The 16,702-nt window shown below is 44.6% G+C and overlaps 2 protein-coding genes and 1 long non-coding RNA gene across 3 annotated transcripts in view; 1 reads left to right on the forward strand and 2 right to left on the reverse strand.

Annotated features, from left to right (window-relative positions):
• mideasb (mitotic deacetylase associated SANT domain protein b) overlaps positions 1-8,133 on the forward strand; it is a 20,386-nt gene extending 12,253 nt beyond the window's left edge. Inside the window, exons 6-16 of the mRNA XM_019890433.1 lie at positions 2-162; positions 876-942; positions 1,342-1,484; positions 1,566-1,669; positions 2,375-2,450; positions 3,509-3,597; positions 4,505-4,654; positions 4,725-4,841; positions 5,404-5,556; positions 6,080-6,375; positions 6,589-8,133. Coding sequence (XP_019745992.1) covers positions 2-162; positions 876-942; positions 1,342-1,484; positions 1,566-1,669; positions 2,375-2,450; positions 3,509-3,597; positions 4,505-4,654; positions 4,725-4,841; positions 5,404-5,556; positions 6,080-6,340 — 1,321 coding nt within the window. The 3' untranslated portion in view covers positions 6,341-6,375; positions 6,589-8,133. The remainder of the gene's footprint in view (position 1; positions 163-875; positions 943-1,341; positions 1,485-1,565; positions 1,670-2,374; positions 2,451-3,508; positions 3,598-4,504; positions 4,655-4,724; positions 4,842-5,403; positions 5,557-6,079; positions 6,376-6,588) is intronic.
• Positions 8,134-9,544: 1,411 nt separating this feature from the next.
• Positions 9,545-13,574, reverse strand: crip1 (cysteine-rich protein 1). The gene is made up of 4 exons (XM_019890489.1): positions 13,422-13,574; positions 10,192-10,286; positions 9,884-9,941; positions 9,545-9,742 (listed from the first exon to the last, which is right to left on the reverse strand). Exons 1-4 carry the CDS (start codon positions 13,459-13,461, stop codon positions 9,705-9,707), a joined length of 231 nt encoding a protein of 76 aa, XP_019746048.1. The 5' UTR covers positions 13,462-13,574; the 3' UTR covers positions 9,545-9,704.
• An 882-nt stretch (positions 13,575-14,456) lies between these two features.
• Positions 14,457-16,623, reverse strand: LOC109528159 (uncharacterized). Its single transcript, XR_002170653.1, has 2 exons — positions 16,232-16,623; positions 14,457-14,555 (listed from the first exon to the last, which is right to left on the reverse strand). It is a non-coding gene; the product is annotated as an uncharacterized LOC109528159 (long non-coding RNA).
• Positions 16,624-16,702: the final 79 nt, after the last annotated feature.

Raw genomic sequence — 16,702 nt, forward strand, 5'->3', positions numbered from 1 at the left:
CGCCCGTCCGCCTGGCCGACAACCCGCTGGCCGTGCCGCCCTACACGCCGCCGCCCATCCTCAGCCCCGTGCGCGAGGGCTCCGGGCTCTACTTCGCCACCTTCCTGTCGGCGGCGCCGTCCGCCACGCCCAAGTCGGCCTCGCGCAACCTTCTCTGCTCAAGTACGACACACAAACGGGCAAACGTCACAATTTCAACCCCGGCTTGGACTCGGAACCTGCATTTTGCAATCCTGACCGAGGGTTGAAACTTTCATTTGAAGCCCCAACTCTGCTTCAATTTTTTTTTAAACCTTTGTTTGAAACTCCAACCTTACCCTGGCTTCGAGCCTTAATTTGTAAACCCCAATCCAGGCTTGTAACCTTAATTTTAAATCATACCAATCGCTTCAAATCATAAATTTAAATGCTAACCCCCGTTTGAAACCCCGAACCAGAATTTAGACCTTTTTTTTTTTTTTCCTCCCCCAAATTCAAAACTCGATCCCTGCATTGAACACAGGGTTCAAATTCTTACCCCGGCTTCAAAACCTAATTTTGTAACTCTAAGGCTCGAGACTTGGAACCTTCATTTGAAACCTTAACCCTCGCTTCAAATAGTACTTTGATTAAAAAAAAATTTTTAACCCTTGTTTGAAACCCTAACGCAGGCTTGAAACCCTATTCGTGGAACTCTAAACCTTGTTTGAATGCCAAACTGAGACTCAGATTCCTAATTTGAGACCCTAACCCTGGCCGCAAACCCCACTCTGAAAGTTTTACCATTGCTTAAACCAGGCTTGAGAACTGAATCGAAAACACTAACCTTGCCTTGAAACAATAATTTGAACCCTAATTTGAAACTTTTTTTTGTTTGTTTTTTTTTGCTTGTTCAGGTAGCTGCGACATGACTCCTCCAATTCTGTCCGCAGTGAGTGAGCCCACTCCAGTCAGCATTGAGCCGTGAGTGTTTTCCTGTTTGCAGTGGCAGTACACACACACACACACACACACACACACACACCACACACACTGGAGTGCACGCTCCACAGCCAATTATCCAGATCATAACACCGAGCTGAATCATGAGCTGTCCTCAGTGAGACGCGTTGAATTTGCAAAGGCAGCAGCGTTTTGCTGCGTCATCCTCGGCCATCGCAAGCCGTCTGATTAACGCGATTTCGATACCCGCCACCTTTGCGCAGTCGAAATCATCAAGAATGAATTGATAGAACCTGTAACCCCCCCCAAAAAAAAGAAGAAAAAAAAGTCCACGCCACGGAAGGGCCCCATTTTTTTTTTATTCCATTTGATTGTTCACATGAACCAAAGCTAAGCCCGTTTCCATGTCGCCTTCCCCAGACGGATAAATATGGGGTCGCGGTACCAGGCGGAGGTGCCGGACCTGAGGCCGCGCTCCCTGGTGGAGCTGGACACGCACGGAGCCGAGCTGGTCTGGGCTCCCCTGACGCAGCTGGAGGACAAGCCGGACTACCACAAAAGAGGTACGCCCGCCCAAAAAGTCGCCCAATCGCCCGCGTACGGATGAGTTGACCCGTGACGTGTCTTTGTCCCTTTTGCGTCAGTGAAAGACCTGATGCACCTGGCATGTTCCAGCGCTTTGTGCGGCGGAGGCAGCAACCAGGAGCTGGCCCACCATTGTCTGCACCGGAGCAACGGTGACATCATGGTGAGCGACTTGCAAGCGAACCGTCGGGAAATAACTCGTTAACCGCAGCCTTGGCTTGAAACGTACATTTGAAACCCTACAGTAACCCATCCATCCCTTTTCTGATCCACTTTAACCCCACAAGGGTGGGGGAGGGGGGGGGGGCGGAGCCTATCCCAGCTGTCCTCGGGCAGGCGGGGGACACCCTGAACCTGTTGCCAGCCAATCGCAGGGCACACAGAGACGAACAGCCATCCGCGCTTTTTTTTTTTTTTTTTTTTGCCAGCATGGGGGTCACATTGTGAAGAACTTTGAACCCTTGTTTCAAATCCGAACCGAAGCCTGAAACCGAAGCGAAACTGTTCGCATGCGCCCAAGTACGTGCATCACCCGCATTGGCAAAATCACTTCTCAGACTCTGAACACAAATGTTAACGTGCACACGCTGGAGCCCGGCTGTCTTGGCGCGTGCCAGTGCCAAGTTGAGATTCCAGGCCGGAGTGACCAGCGCCGCTCCAACGTTGCCATGGAAACGGAGAGAGATAGCATAGGGGGGGAGGGGGGAGGGTTGACGTGTTTTAAGTGCCCACTCTGCTCTGCGCAGCTCCGCAGTCGGGCAAGTCGCAAAAAGACGAGGAGCGTGCAGAAGTTTATTGACGTTCCGGAAATCTCTCTTGGGAAGCGCGTTGGTCAAATAAATGTTGTTCTCTTCTTTGTTTTTTTCAGGCCGCTTTATCCCTGCTCATGCTGAGCGATCCCATCTTTCCAAAGTCCCACTCGTTGTCCGACTACCACTACTCAGGTTCGTCATTTACGCCAAGAGCCGCCGTGCCGCTCCACCCCACTTAACGCCCCCCCACACACACACACACACACACACACATTGAAGAGTTGAACCAAATGGGAAATCTGTTGCTAATCAAAACAGCAGTTCAGGTTGATGCCTTCAATGGTGTAGGGTTCGTGCGGTTTCGCACGGGGGGACGAGGAGAGGAAGAGCCCAGTCGGCAGTAGCGCAAGCGTCACATATTAAAGACCTCGTCGCTCAGTATGCTCGCATGTCCACTTAATCGGGGATCAGCGCACTGTCAATTTTTATTTTTGTACGATACAATGAAGTGACTCAACTCCACATCTCAGGTAAGGTCAGCCTCGTTCGGGAATTGAAAATCAACGACCACCGCCGGTTTGAACAAATTGGAATCGAGCACATGTGATATCGAGCCACGGGTGCTCCCTCAACCCGCTTTATTCAATCGACGGTAAGAAAACACGGGAATCGGAAGCGCGTTCTGAGCTCAGCCTCGGCTGACGCCGCCGCAGTGGCTCGCGCCATGCCAGGAAACTTTCTCGTATGTCCGCTTCCACATCACCCAACCGAGTAGATTAAAAAAAAAAAAGGAAAAAGATTGTAAATAAATAACGTGGCACGATTGTGTTTGAAATGGCAGCATAAGACTGCGTATCACATAAACCGCAAATATCCAACATTCCCTCTTGAGTGATGGCAGCTGCCGAAGCAAAGTGTGGGTGAAAATGGCAACATAAGACTGCGTGTCACATAAACCGCAAATATCCAACATTCCCTCTGAGTGATGGCAGCTGCCGAAGCAAAGTGTGGGTGAGCCCGGGACAGGACGGGTGGGGTCCGGAGGGGGTGCCGTTACAGCATGTGGTTAATGGGCGAGCCCGGGACAGGACGGGCAGGGTCCGGAGGGGGTGCCGTTACAGCATGTGGTTAATCCCCCCCCTGTATAGAAGACAGGAGAGCCAGTGTTTTGAAGGGTGGGGGGAGGGGGGTGTTAGCCGAGCACCGCTATCGCACTGCTTCGATGCTAAATATTTTCTTGCATCTGTCAGGATCTGACAAGTGGTCCGCGGCCGAGCGACGGCAGTTCAACAGAGGCATGGCCACCTACAAGAAGGATTTCTTCATGGTGCAGAAACAGGCAAGTCTGCAATGGCAAGAGTCAGGATAAGGGAGCACGGCGGACGAGTGCCTCACACGTCTTTGGCACCGCTCGGAGGTTTGGGGTTTGAATTTGGCCTCTCTGACCGCGTGCGGAGTCTGAAGTGACATTTCAGGGTCTTCCAAAGAAAATTTCGCCCCCAAAGCCAGTTTCACTTACGTACTTGCAATTTGGTTGACAGATTTGGTGCGTGTCTATCATGATTTAATCCACACACACAAAAGAAAACCGAGTCATGCCCGAAAAGACTCAGGAAGCCTAACATTTGCGTTTGAAGCTGGCCGTTTCAGGGCATATTAATTATTTCCGAGGGTCCTACAAAGAAAATTCAGCCCCCCAAAGCCTGTTTCACTTAGCAACATGAAATTCAGTAGGCATGCTCCTCATGATTAGACCCACAAAAAAGTCTTAAGAAGTCCTGACGAAAAGACACAGGAAGTGTGTCGTTTTGGTTTCAAAGCTGACATTTCCGGGTCATTTTCACTATTTTCAAAGAATTCAACCCTGACAACTGTTTCACATGTCAAACATGAAATTTGGTCGGTATGTGTATCATGAGTTGAGCCACCAAAAAATGTCAAGAAAAACACACAGGAAGTCTTCCAATTGGGTTTGCAGCGGCCATTTTGACTCAGATGCATCCTTTGGGATTAAAAAAAAAAAAAGAATAAATCAGCCCCGAAAGACAGTTTCACTTCAGAACATGCAATTTGGTAGGTGTGTCTATGAGTGGACCTACAAAAAAAAGTCTCAAATTGTCATGCCTGAAAAGACTCAGTCTGTCAAGTCTGTCATTTTGGTTTGAAACGGCCATTGAGGGCAATTTTGGAATATAAAAACAAACTGCATAGATGTACAGTCAATGTATCGTTGGGTCTTTCTGCAGGTGAGCACCAAAACGGTGGCGCAGTGCGTGGAGTTTTACTACTCATACAAAAAGCACGTCAAGGTCGGCCGAAACGGGACGCTGATCTACGGCGAGGCGGCGTCTCCGTCTGGCGGGACGACCGAGGAGGAGGAGACCAATCCAAATAAGGTAAGCCTCGAGCGTCGCATTTGATTTCAACGGCGGAGGGATACGCCGTTCACCGGAACTCTTTTTGCAGGCCTCTCATAGACTACAGCAGCAGCAGCAGGAGGAAGAAGACAACAGGAAGTGGGAAGGCTCAGCTGACAGGAAACAAGAAGTCGGCCCTGTGCACAAGCTGCCCTCGGCCGAGACCGTAAGTCGGGTGGGAAAGGGAACGCAATGCACAAATAAAAGAATGGATGACGCCTTGGTTCTTTGACCTTATCATGCTTCTTCTATTCTTAAATGTTGCAAATATTGACTCACATGGCCACATGGGAAATAAAATGTAACTTTATGAGGCCACTTCAGTCACATTTCCCGGACGTGAATTGTGTAATTTGAAATACAAATCAGGATGACATGAGCTTGCTAAAGCAGTTGGAATTATTTTCCTCCCAAGAGCAACGTTACTCTTTGTAAACCTTTGAATCTTCCTTGTGCTTGCTGCCCCCTGGTGGACTTGCAGAAGCACTCCCAACTTGTTGCGTAACGTCAGTGCGTGCTGTCCACCAGTCTTATAGAGTTGCGTTCCTAACTAACCGTTTATAAATTATGCGTTGTTTATTCTAGAATTATGTAGCAATTATATGTTTTTTTTTTATATTTGAATTAGAATGTGGATATTTTGGAAAGAACTTGTTGCGTAACGTCAGTACGTGCTGCAATCAAGCACACTTTTCTGCGCGCCTCATAAAATCTTCCGGTGTCCGCAGACCGCCACGGTCCTGATCATGAGGTCCCAGGAGGACGTTGTGGCCAGGGATGGGCCGCCGCCGCCGCCACCGCCTCCTCCTCCTCACGTCGTCGCACCCCCTCACAGAGATATGAGCATGTCAAAATGTGAAAACCACTTAGTAGCTAACGAGGTGATATGCTAACTTTGCCAGCTTGGGGAACCTCACTCTATCCACTTTCCATTTACCATCTAACAAACTGATATGCTAATTTTGTCATCCTCGGGAACCTCAATCTATCCACTTTCTGTTGAACAGCGAACAAACTTATATGCTAACTTTGCTGCCCTTGGGAACCTCACTGTCTATTTTCTCTTGAGCACCGAACAAACTGATATTCGAATCAACTTTCCCATCTTGGGGAACCTCACTCTATCGACTTTCCATGTAGCGGCCAACAAACTGATCTTCTAATTAACTTTGCCAGCTTGGGGAACTTCACTCTATCCACTGACTACTCAGAGGAGTGACTAACATATCGGCGCGCTAACTTTTGTAGCCTGGGGAACCTTGCTATCCACTTTCCATTTCGCGTTTATGTCCTTGCAAAATATACTTTTGGAAATGGAGTCAAATGACAAACATTGCTATGCTAATTTTGCCCATCTTGAGGAAACCACACACTATCCCGTTTGCTCGGAAAAATCCAATCTGACCCGGCTTCTCCACCAGGGTGTTTTACAAGGTGAAGAGCCGCAGCGCTCACATGAAGAGCCACGCCGAGCAGGAGAAGAAGGCCGCCGCCCTGCGCCAGAAGGAGGCGGAGGACCGCGCCCGCGCCGCCCAAGCCCAGGCCCGGGCCGCCGCTTTTATGGCCGCCCGCCAGCCGATCGCCACGCGGCAGGCGGGCGGTGACAGCGAGGACGACGAGGACGACACTTCGGACAGCGAGGACGATGACGACGACTGGCAGTGACGCACTTCACTGCGATCGCACCTTCAGGGACGTTTGTGTCCGCTCGTGCGCGCGTGTGTGTGTGTGCGTTATGGCCGCCCGTCAGCCGATCGGCACGCGGCAGGCGGGCGGTGACAGCGAGGATGACGAGGACGACACTTCGGACAGCGAGAACGATGACGACGACTGGCAGTGACGCACTTCACTGCGATCGCACCTTCAGGGACGTTTGTGTCCGCTCGTGCGCGCGTGTGTGTGTGTGCGTGTGCGTGTGCGTGTGCGTGTGTGTGTGTGTGTGTGTGTGTGTGTGTGTGTGTGTGTGTGTGTGTGTGCGCGTGTGCGTGTTCTCTAAGCTCTGCAACCTCAAATCAAAAGCCATGCTGCTTTTTTTTTCCTGCTTTTTTTTTCTCCACCCCGACAGCCATCACCAGGCTTTTCCCCCCTTCCCGCCTTCCCAGGACCTTTGACCTTTTTTCAGACAGGTGGGACTGTTGCACTCTAGCGTCTTGTAAGAGTCAATGCCTCTTTGACAATCAAAAACATCTAGATATACTGTACATATACAGGGTATTGCAATTCTTTCTGTCCCCTGTGGCTACTTTGTACTTCCTGTTGTGTTTCTATTCTTGTTGATAATTTTTTCAGTTATGATTGTCTTGAGCATGTTGAGGTTTTGTTTTTGTTTTTTATTTATTTCAACCAATAGGATGGCTGCTTGTTGGTTACTGTGAAGAATTAAAAAGGGCAGGCCTGCAATAGATGGAGCGCAACACACAAACACACACACACACACAAAAAAAAAATTTTTCACTGGAGGGTTTTTTTCCCACATGTGAGGACGCTGCGATGTTTCTCTATCCCAGCCAGGAGGCCTTCTCCTGGGCTTCAGACTCGCAGATGCCCCCATCCCCATACAAATTGTGTGGATGACCCCATTCTCAACTCACTGACATATATTTATGTAGTTTACATTATTTAAAATTTGCCTGGTTCATTGTCATGCTATTTATTTGGGAGGCGGGGGCGGGTGAGGAGATCCTGGGTGTGAGTTGACAGTGGCCAGGGCCACTTGGTGATTTACCCTAGCCCAGCCAAACCTCTTTCTGGGCTTCGGAGTCACAGATTATTACACCTCCTTGTGTGGATGTATGGATGATGTATCAACTCGCTGGTATATTCATTAATTCATATTGATTCTTTTTTTTTTTCCATGTTATTTTACACGTGGTGTACGGCACCATACACATACATATTTCACTGTGAGGAGGATGGCTCAAAGTTTAAAAAAACCCTGCTGGCCCCAAATTCTGCCTTTGTTACTAAGGCAAGAGGGTTTTTTTTTTTGTTTTGGTTTTTTTTGGGGTGGGGTAGGAGATACTTTGAGAGACGGTTAAATCCCAGAATATGACCTTGGGTCTATGCACAGACTGTTTGTGTGTGTGTGTCAGTGCGTGCGCGTGTGTATTGATGACGCAAAACAGTAAAATGGAAGACTGTTCCTGTTTGATACGTGTAATTTATATTTCCTTCTTAATTCGGGGCTTGTTTTGAAATTCTTGCAGCAGAAACATTGTAAAATCATATTTAGCTAATTACATAAAAAAAAGAAAAGATGTATATGAGTGAAGGTCGACGTTTGCATACTTTCTACACTATTTTCGTAAGGGGGTTCACACTAACGATTGGATAAACTGAATGACGACGAGTGCTTTTTACGACCATGTAACTTATTTGTTTCAGTTTTCTACCACGTTTTTGGGTCAATGATTTATGAGGCGCTGTTTATTAAACTTACATATTCCTGAAACCTTCAATGTTTTTTTTTCTTTCTTGGGCTATCAGTGCACTTCCACCACTGCCACTAGAGGGTAGCATAGCACCACCATCGCTTGGTTCACAAATCAAAGATGACAACTGACAAAGATGACAACAACACGATACTTGCTAAAATCTGTACCAAAGGTTCAAATTTTCATATGTCATAAATCAGTGACGTATTGTAAGCATTTTCTTGTGACCAAACCCCTCGTTAGAGTTACATAAACAATAATTTAATAAAACGTTATTCTTGACTTCTTTATACAGTTTGAGTCATAATGGCCTTCCAAGGGAAATGTTAATTATAACGTGGCCCGCGACAAAAATGAGTTTTGACACTCCTGGTTAAGAGGATGCGCAAAAATGACTCAAAATCACCCAACAGCCATGAGAATTCAAGACGTGTCATCACGATACAACGCTTGTTTTGAGTAAATATGAACGATTTTAGGATGTCTTGTGAATAGTTTGATCACATCGAGCATTTTGATTGACACATCAACTATTTTAGCGTTAACTCAAGTTATTTTAACATTTGTAATGATATGAGCAAATCGTATTTGCTTGTTTGACTAGTGATGCCTGTCCACAGCGCACAGAGCATACACGGAGCATGCGCTGCCGTTGCCTGAATCGGTGGCACATTTGTTATTTTTCAATGTGAGGTGGAGGACATCCAGCTCACGGAGGCTTGGCCACCTCGTGATCTTTCCCATCCAAGAGGCCTCTCTGGGCTCCAGTCCGAGATGAAAGCATACAGATGGAACACTGATGACAAGAAACACGGAAGCATGAAGGAGTGAGCGCAATGAAAAGTCAAGGTTGGTTGAGTATATGAGATCATCATCCATGTGGGAGGAAACCACGGCCCTCTCCAACAGCTAATCACAGTGTGCTAGTTTCAAAGGTACACCAGGGAAGTCTTCGGTTTCATACCACCCCGCCCCAACCCCCCCGAAAAAAAAATCACTTAAATTTTCATCCCACACAGTCTCCAGCTTAAAACAAGAAAGGGTTCTGCGCGAGTGATGATCTAAGCAGGGAGCAGCTGCCTTGCATGGTTGTTTCTGTTTGCTGACTTGTTTGGGTCCGTTGCCGTGGCGACCGTCCATCAGCCCGCAGTGACCCAGGAACGCTGCGACCAGTCGGCAGCGGGCAAAAAAACAAAACACAAAGCAGATGCTGTGTGGGTTGTTAGATGGTTATCTCGATTGACGTTCAAATTAAATATGCACTTTACATGTATTCTATTTTTTTTTTCATTCCATGTATGTACAAGTGATGATGCACTAGACTAGACAGATTCAATTTCATGGAATAACTGTCGTCTCTCTCTTCAAATAACTTTCATGCTTACAATTGTGTTCAGTCGTGACTGGAGAGTAAAGAATAAAACACGCTCATTTATGTGGCACATTGACAAGCCTTTATTGGTCAAAATGTCCACTGTAAAAACCAGTCAAATTTGGAGGACAAACCATCACCAATCGAACATGGAGTGTGTGTGTGTGTGTGTGTTTGTGTGTGTGTGTTTACATGTTTTTTTTATGTACTCTCGATTGCAATTTTAGTATTTGTGACTCTCCGCTCCACCGTATCCAAATCCTGCAAGAAAACAAAAACAATCCAAATTATTTATTAAATAAAACAACAACAACAACTGACAATCTTACAGAGACTTTCTCAGAACAAATGATTGGAACACACAGAGTATTGGCTTTACCGTGTAAAATGATAGTTTATTACCTCTGGGTCCAAAGAGTGCACTGTAGCAGGGGTTGTGGCAGTAGGGCTTGCCATCATGCTGAAACACAACAACATGTACTCAGATCTCAGCTAACGTTAGCGGCTAAGGATAACGCTAGCGGCTAACTTCTTTTGCCGCGTTTTCAGATTGTACGACAATCTAGTTAACAACAATTCGACATTCAAACCCGTGCTAAACGAGAGCCCGAACACACCTGCGGCCATTTAGAGTGCCTCTGTTTCATGCCAAATAAAGTTCAGCTGTTCTCGTGGGCTTTAGCCATACAGTTTCATGGACTGATCGATACCTCAGCGTGAGATCCCGACGACAGCGTCTTACGGCACTTCTCGCACCTGAGGCAGGGTCTGTGCCAGTCTTTGCCTAAAGAGGACACCTTCTCCGCTGCACAAAACGAAAAACACAAAAACACAGGCGGCAAATGACGCAGCGGTTACTTGGGTTTTATGATCATTGTTCAAAACGTAAGCCATCGCACAAACAAAACAGAGCTTGAAAGCAAAGTCACGTCGAAACCGAGAGAATTCAGATCAGATTCTTGATTCAGATCGCATGACACTCTTGTTGCTAGGTAGAATTCCCGGGGCTCATTTGGCACTGCCCCTGTAAGCTGGAATTGGAAATACTGCTATTTATTTTGTTTCATTGTGTTTATTTCTTCAGAGGGATTTCTTTACTTACATGTGCAGTACATGTTTATTTATTTTATTCAATTAAAATGTGTTACTATTTATTTATTCATTCGCTTCATTTCAAATTTTGGATTCATTGTTTTATCGAAAAAGGATGAATTGCGCGTTTCATGGCAACAGACATCATATGAGCATAAAAATTCCCCATGATTGAAAAATGCTAAAGAAATAAAAATAAAATAATGCCATAAATTTTTTTTCAATTGCTACTTAAGTGAAAAAAAAAGTGTAGAGTCGCACCGTGATCAGACTACATGACTAAATACAAAAGTATATCAGTTCCACGTGTCGGATGCGTAAGCAGACGTGTGGAGTGCAAAGCTGCTTGGGTGTTGCTCTGGAATTTAAAAAAAAAAAAAAAAAAAAAAAGAGAAGTGCACTCAAAGATTCTCTTATGTCGAACAAAGGCCATTTTTTCCTGTGACCGATGCTCTCTCCCACTGCAAAAATGTGGTGGGAGAGGAGGAATAAAAAAAAAACAAAAAAACAAAAGAAACAAATCAAAACATTTGTTCCTCTTAACCTTTATACTGTCATACAGGGGGGCAGTGACCTGAAATAATGAGTGTACTTTACACCCAATAAAGCAGCAAGGAGACTGCACTGGCACAGGTGGATCAACAATTACGTAATGCGCCTTTAAATGTCAGTTACAATTTAATTAAACGTGCGTGTGCGCGTGTGCACACACACACACACACACACACTTACAGAGCAGTAAATGTCAGCAGGAACCAAAACAGTAACTTCTTTTTTTCGCGATTAAAACTCAATAACATTAGCAAACAACGATAACGTTGATTGCAAAAACATTAGCGTCAAACTTCTTTGGACGCTTGTCAAAAACCATTCGTGATTAGTCATAACATTCGTGGTTAGAAAAATTAGATGGAAGCATTTAGCAATAACGTCACAATAAGATGAGTGGCTAACGTGTTTTTACGCGCGACTGTCAATGAACGGGTTTACAATTAAATGAGCTGTTAGCGACTTTTTTTTATGCTTGCCGCGACCCGTCAATAATAACGGTAGCGGTGAGCAACGACACTTGGCAATAATGTCAGTGGCTAATAATAGCATTAGGAGTTAGCATTCATCTCGTTTTGACGCTTGAGCGTATGAGAATGTTTGCGGTTAGCATTAACATTGGCAGTTAGCCATGATGTCGGTGGTTGGCAATTATGTTTACAGTTATTCCCTTCATCTTTTCCAAAGTCTTTTTTTTTTCCTGAATTGGATTAAAACAGGAGCATCCCGCAAAGGATCGTTTGACCTGAAAAGTTCCCCCATGTATTTTCCATGTCTGCCTTTTTCCATGGTAAATGTTGCGCAATCATGCGGTCCACCCAAGACCAAATCCATCAGATTAGACGCGGAATGTTTTGGCTTTTCGCCGCTCTGCTCGGCTCGTTATCGCCATTACATAACGTTGTTGCACGAGTCGCTTTGATCAAGCGAGGTTGTGTCCTTCCTCGCGCCACTCGCCGCTCATAGTCGGTAACCCCAGTCGACTTTTCCAACCTCATATTGTCCTCGCTTGCTGGATCAAGTGACCTCACGAGATGATCATCCAAGTGGAGCGAGCACAAAGAAGTGCTGCATAATGAATGAAAACTTCACAGGTCACGTGAAAGCACTCTGATGATAATTTGGACGCTTTTTCCAATACTTGCTCACTGTGGTAAGTGATATTTTTAGACCAATAACAATCGTACTTGACAACAATCGCAGATGTTTTTTTTTTTTTGTTGTTTTTTTCTTACAACTAATTGAGTGTAGATTAAATTCACGGTTATGTTGTGGGTCAAAAGTGGCACCTTTAGAAATATTTCTGAGTGTTATTTTTGGTTTTAAGTTTTAAAAAAAAATGTAACATACAAAATTGAGCATCTTATTGGATATCAAAAAATAAATTCTAAAATCCTAAATTCCTCTTGGTCACTGTCGTAGTCCCAAAGTTTGTGAGGGTTTTTTTTATTTTTTTTTTTTTTTATGATGATTTTTTTTTTTTATAAACTAAAAAAAAAAGGTTACATTTTATTTTATTACCCAATTCAAAATTGCCTCTCAAAAATGTCACAGGAGTCCATTAAAAACAAGTGAATACATTTAAACATGGAAAAAATAAAATATCGATTTTTGGGGGGCATGAAGAAATAAGATAAACCGCAAACATTAGAGACGCAAGCTTTTCAGTGTGCACAATGTCGTTTTCAAGGAATAAAAATGTTCACCTTCACCTCTCTTGTCTCAGAGAAAAGTTTAGTCACACATTATATCGATTTTTGTAAACCAAAAGAATACATTTATACAGGGAAAAACGTTTTTAAATTGCATAAAAATATATATCATAATTTACTTTGTGCATAAAAAATCATTGTATATATATATTTTTTTAATATATACACATATATTGAAAACAAGTAAAAGTGCTTCTTCATGTGTAGTAAAAAAAAAAAACATCGTTTATTTTTCCCCATTTTTCTTCTTACCTGAAAACAATATCAGAAAAAAAAAAGTGAATAAATAAATCAATTTTCCCCCAATTCAGTGTCCAAACTCAATCCAGTTACACGAGTTGAATTCTGAAAAATGTATTTATTAATTCATTCAAGAAACTCAAACTTGAACACGACATCAATCAAAAATCTTTTCACGTATTTTCGTCGAGCTGCAGGAAGCAAAAAGGAGGGGAGGTGGGGGTGGGGATAAAGGCGATTTGACGCGCACGTCAAAGACTCGAAACCATTTCCTGTTTCCTCATCGAGATGCAGCGACAGAAGCAACACGCAGAGTGAAAGCCAAAGCAAAAGAATGCGGTTCTTACCAAAGTAGACCTCCTTGTTGCAACTGGGACACTTTGGCATGTTTGGATCCTTTTTTGTGAAGATGATTGATTGCAGTGCGAGCGAAACCACCTCAAAGACCGCCGGGCTGGATGTGCGCACACTTGCCCCGCCGCCTTTATAACTCTCCGCATCCTACTTTGTGTGTGTGTGTGTGTGTGTGTGGGTGGGAGAGTCTTCTGGTCACGCTGTTAAAGAGATACACCCCTCCCAACAATGCACCTTCGACTTTTAATTCCTTCGCAGAACACAACACGGCTCAATCTCAAATTCCGCCTTGAAATATGGAAGCCCCCCTCAAAACAAAAACAACATTTTTGGAATGCGTTTTTTTTTAAATCAGGAAAATAAGACTACAGTATTGTATTCCATAAAATGTGGTATTTAAACCCGCAGTAATGACATCATTAAAAGACGAGGAAGAATGAAACAGTTTGAGCATCATGCATGACTTGATGCTCACTGACCTTGTGTGTGTGTGTGTTCCTTGACCATCAGGGGGCAGTATAATAGAATCGTACATCCTAAAGAAAAAGAGTTTTACAACTAGATGACTACGTTGCATTTTTGTATTTTTTTTTTTGCCGGGGATAAAGAATATACGCCTACACGTATTCTTCTTTCGCACATCTGTCGGCATCTGTTGCTGCACCATTTGTGTTCACGTACCCTCGAAGGGTTGTAAAATACCACAAAATCCAATTCGTACTTAATGCTGTTGCCTGTATTGGTGAGGTCAGATTTATCAATCAATCGATCAAGCAACCAATCACGTCAGCACTTTTAACTGGTTAGGGTTTACAGTATTAGATTTATTTCTTGTCGGGCCAGTCGCCACACGGAGGTATGGCATTGCTTTACGTCACACTATCAAAACATCAATGTCGTCATTTTCTGGAACTGTCCCAATTAAAAACAAAATTCAGCGTATTCCATCACAGAGGGTGGTTTCCATAGCGACAGTAACGGGGTAGTTGCTTTATCCCATAAGAGCAAAGTCTGCGTGCTGATAAGGACTCACCTACTATGTACTTTTGATAGTACTTGACCTAAGACAGCCCATTAGTGACATCACCATCTTTGGCAGCTCTAACCCGCCCGGCAACAGGTCCAACCTGTCGTTAAAAAAAAAAAGAAAAGACATCAAGGAGTCTGTCATATCAATTCATGAAGTGGATGTATACACGTGGGTAAATATTTGAGATAAACGGTGAGCAAGGTGTGTTTGTGTCATATAAACAAGCACGCCTTTTTGGCGGCTAATGATGTTACCAAGCAATTAGGGCTCAAGGTCAAAGTTAAGCTTGGTTCGAAAGTTTTTTGGGCTGAAAGGGTCAGGTTGTGGGTTTGTAATGAACACCTGTCTTGAAATCAGTTCCGAAAATCTGCTGCTGGGAGAACATTGCAATTCAATTTCGGGGGAAAAAAAAAATGCTCCTAATACTCCCCAAAATGTTGCACGGGGCGTGCTCTTCCTGCTACATCGGTTGCTCCGGCAACACCGACCTATTTGTTAAGATGGTTGCCCTGGCGACGGGGAGTTTCTCAACAACAGGAAGCCAAGGAGCAGGGCAGGGGATGAATTCACATGAGATGATGACGATGATGTCACCAAAGAGCACATTTTTAGCAACCACTGTACCGGATAGATGAAAAACAAACAATCGCTTACATTTTTTCCCACGGGCAGTAATGGAAAGACAAATGATCTGTTCCTGGGTCAAACTGCCGTCCCACAACCTGACTTCAAGTGTGTGGGGGGTGAGAGGGGGGTATTTTTGAACACTCTCACGAGATTTTTACCTCTTTAAAAAAAACAACAAACAAAAAAGTCGACTTGAGCTTCTTCAAACAGGTGACATCACTTCCTGCCCTTTTTCTTTCTTAATCGCTTGGTGAGGCCGTTCCCGTCGCACAAAAAAAGCAAACGGATTTGGGACAGAAACTGCTAGCCTTAGCATTAGCCTAGCATGCTAGCTGGTGCGCTATCCATCCAGTAAAGTCTTCCACGCATTTGGATTCTACAAGGCTTTGTCCTGAAAGTCATTATCATTATATCACCAATTATAAAAATCGCTTTGGATCCAATCAAAAGGATTTATTTTTATTTTTTTACAGTAGAGAAAATAACTAATTTTCCACTTTAAAACGCAGATGTAATAAAAGGGCGCCACGGTCATGCAGTAAGGAAATTATTTGAATTGTTAATTGTTTTTAATTGTGGACGTACCAAGCAGATGGAGACTTCACAGCCTAAAGTAGTTGACCTTCATGCTTCCTAAAACTAAGCACAGAGTTCATCCAAAAATCTGTCATTTATTGGCAAAAAAATTCGATGATGTGAACCTTTCCCAGAAAAAAAGGCGTTTTTGAAGTCAAACGTGTAAGGCCGACAAACGGTGATGAACCTCGGATTTAGGACGTGGGATGCGGACACAAAGGGATGAGCATCTGTTCTGGGTCGCTGCAAATCAGCACTGATGAGCTCATCTCAAGATAAACCCGCAGCAGAATTTGGCCCAGCCTTTCATCAGCCTGGCCCGAGTGCCGACTTTCCTTCCTTCCTTCTCGTGTGTTCCAAAGTGAGCGTGTGCCAACATGTGGGCATCGTCAAACGGCTTCGAGAGCAACACATGGCGGGAAGCAGCTCCTCAACATATCCACAGCACTCTTTTTTCCCACACTTTTGTCCGCTTCCGACAACGATTACATGGAATTTCATCCCCATCGTATTGTCGACCACTACAGACGCCATAAAAATTGTTGTGGCATTCCACATATTCGTACGTACTTGACCTAAGCCAAAGGGGAAACGCGACGGCGGCGTGATGACGTCACGGGCGCAGCTGAACGCTGGAGTCACTCATCTCAAAGCACCTTGAATTCAAACACACAACAACACGCCACATGCCGTTCGTAGCTGCTCGTATTTTTCTCTCGGCAAGAATGCGAAAGAGGACAAGTGACAGCACCTGCTCAGCTCAACGCTGACAAGTAGTAATTAGCGAGAGGAAGTGTGTCTTCGTTGACTGCCCGCGTGTGTCACCAAAGATGTTGCTCAAGACGCTTCCTTGTTTCGAGTTTCACAAAAACATTCCACGGCTAAACGCTACGTGGACGCGACAGTGTGTTAGCCACTTTGACAATGGTCTCTCGTCTCTCAACTCAACTGTATTTCCAGTGCACTTTAAAACAACCGCCGCTGTAGACAAAGTTTTATACATGGAGCAAAAATAACTAAATAAAAAAATCATACAACAAC

This window comes from Hippocampus comes, unplaced genomic scaffold (assembly GCF_001891065.2).
Source record: "Hippocampus comes isolate QL1 unplaced genomic scaffold, H_comes_QL1_v1.1 scaffold168, whole genome shotgun sequence".
Taxonomy (NCBI): Eukaryota; Metazoa; Chordata; class Actinopteri; order Syngnathiformes; family Syngnathidae; genus Hippocampus; species Hippocampus comes.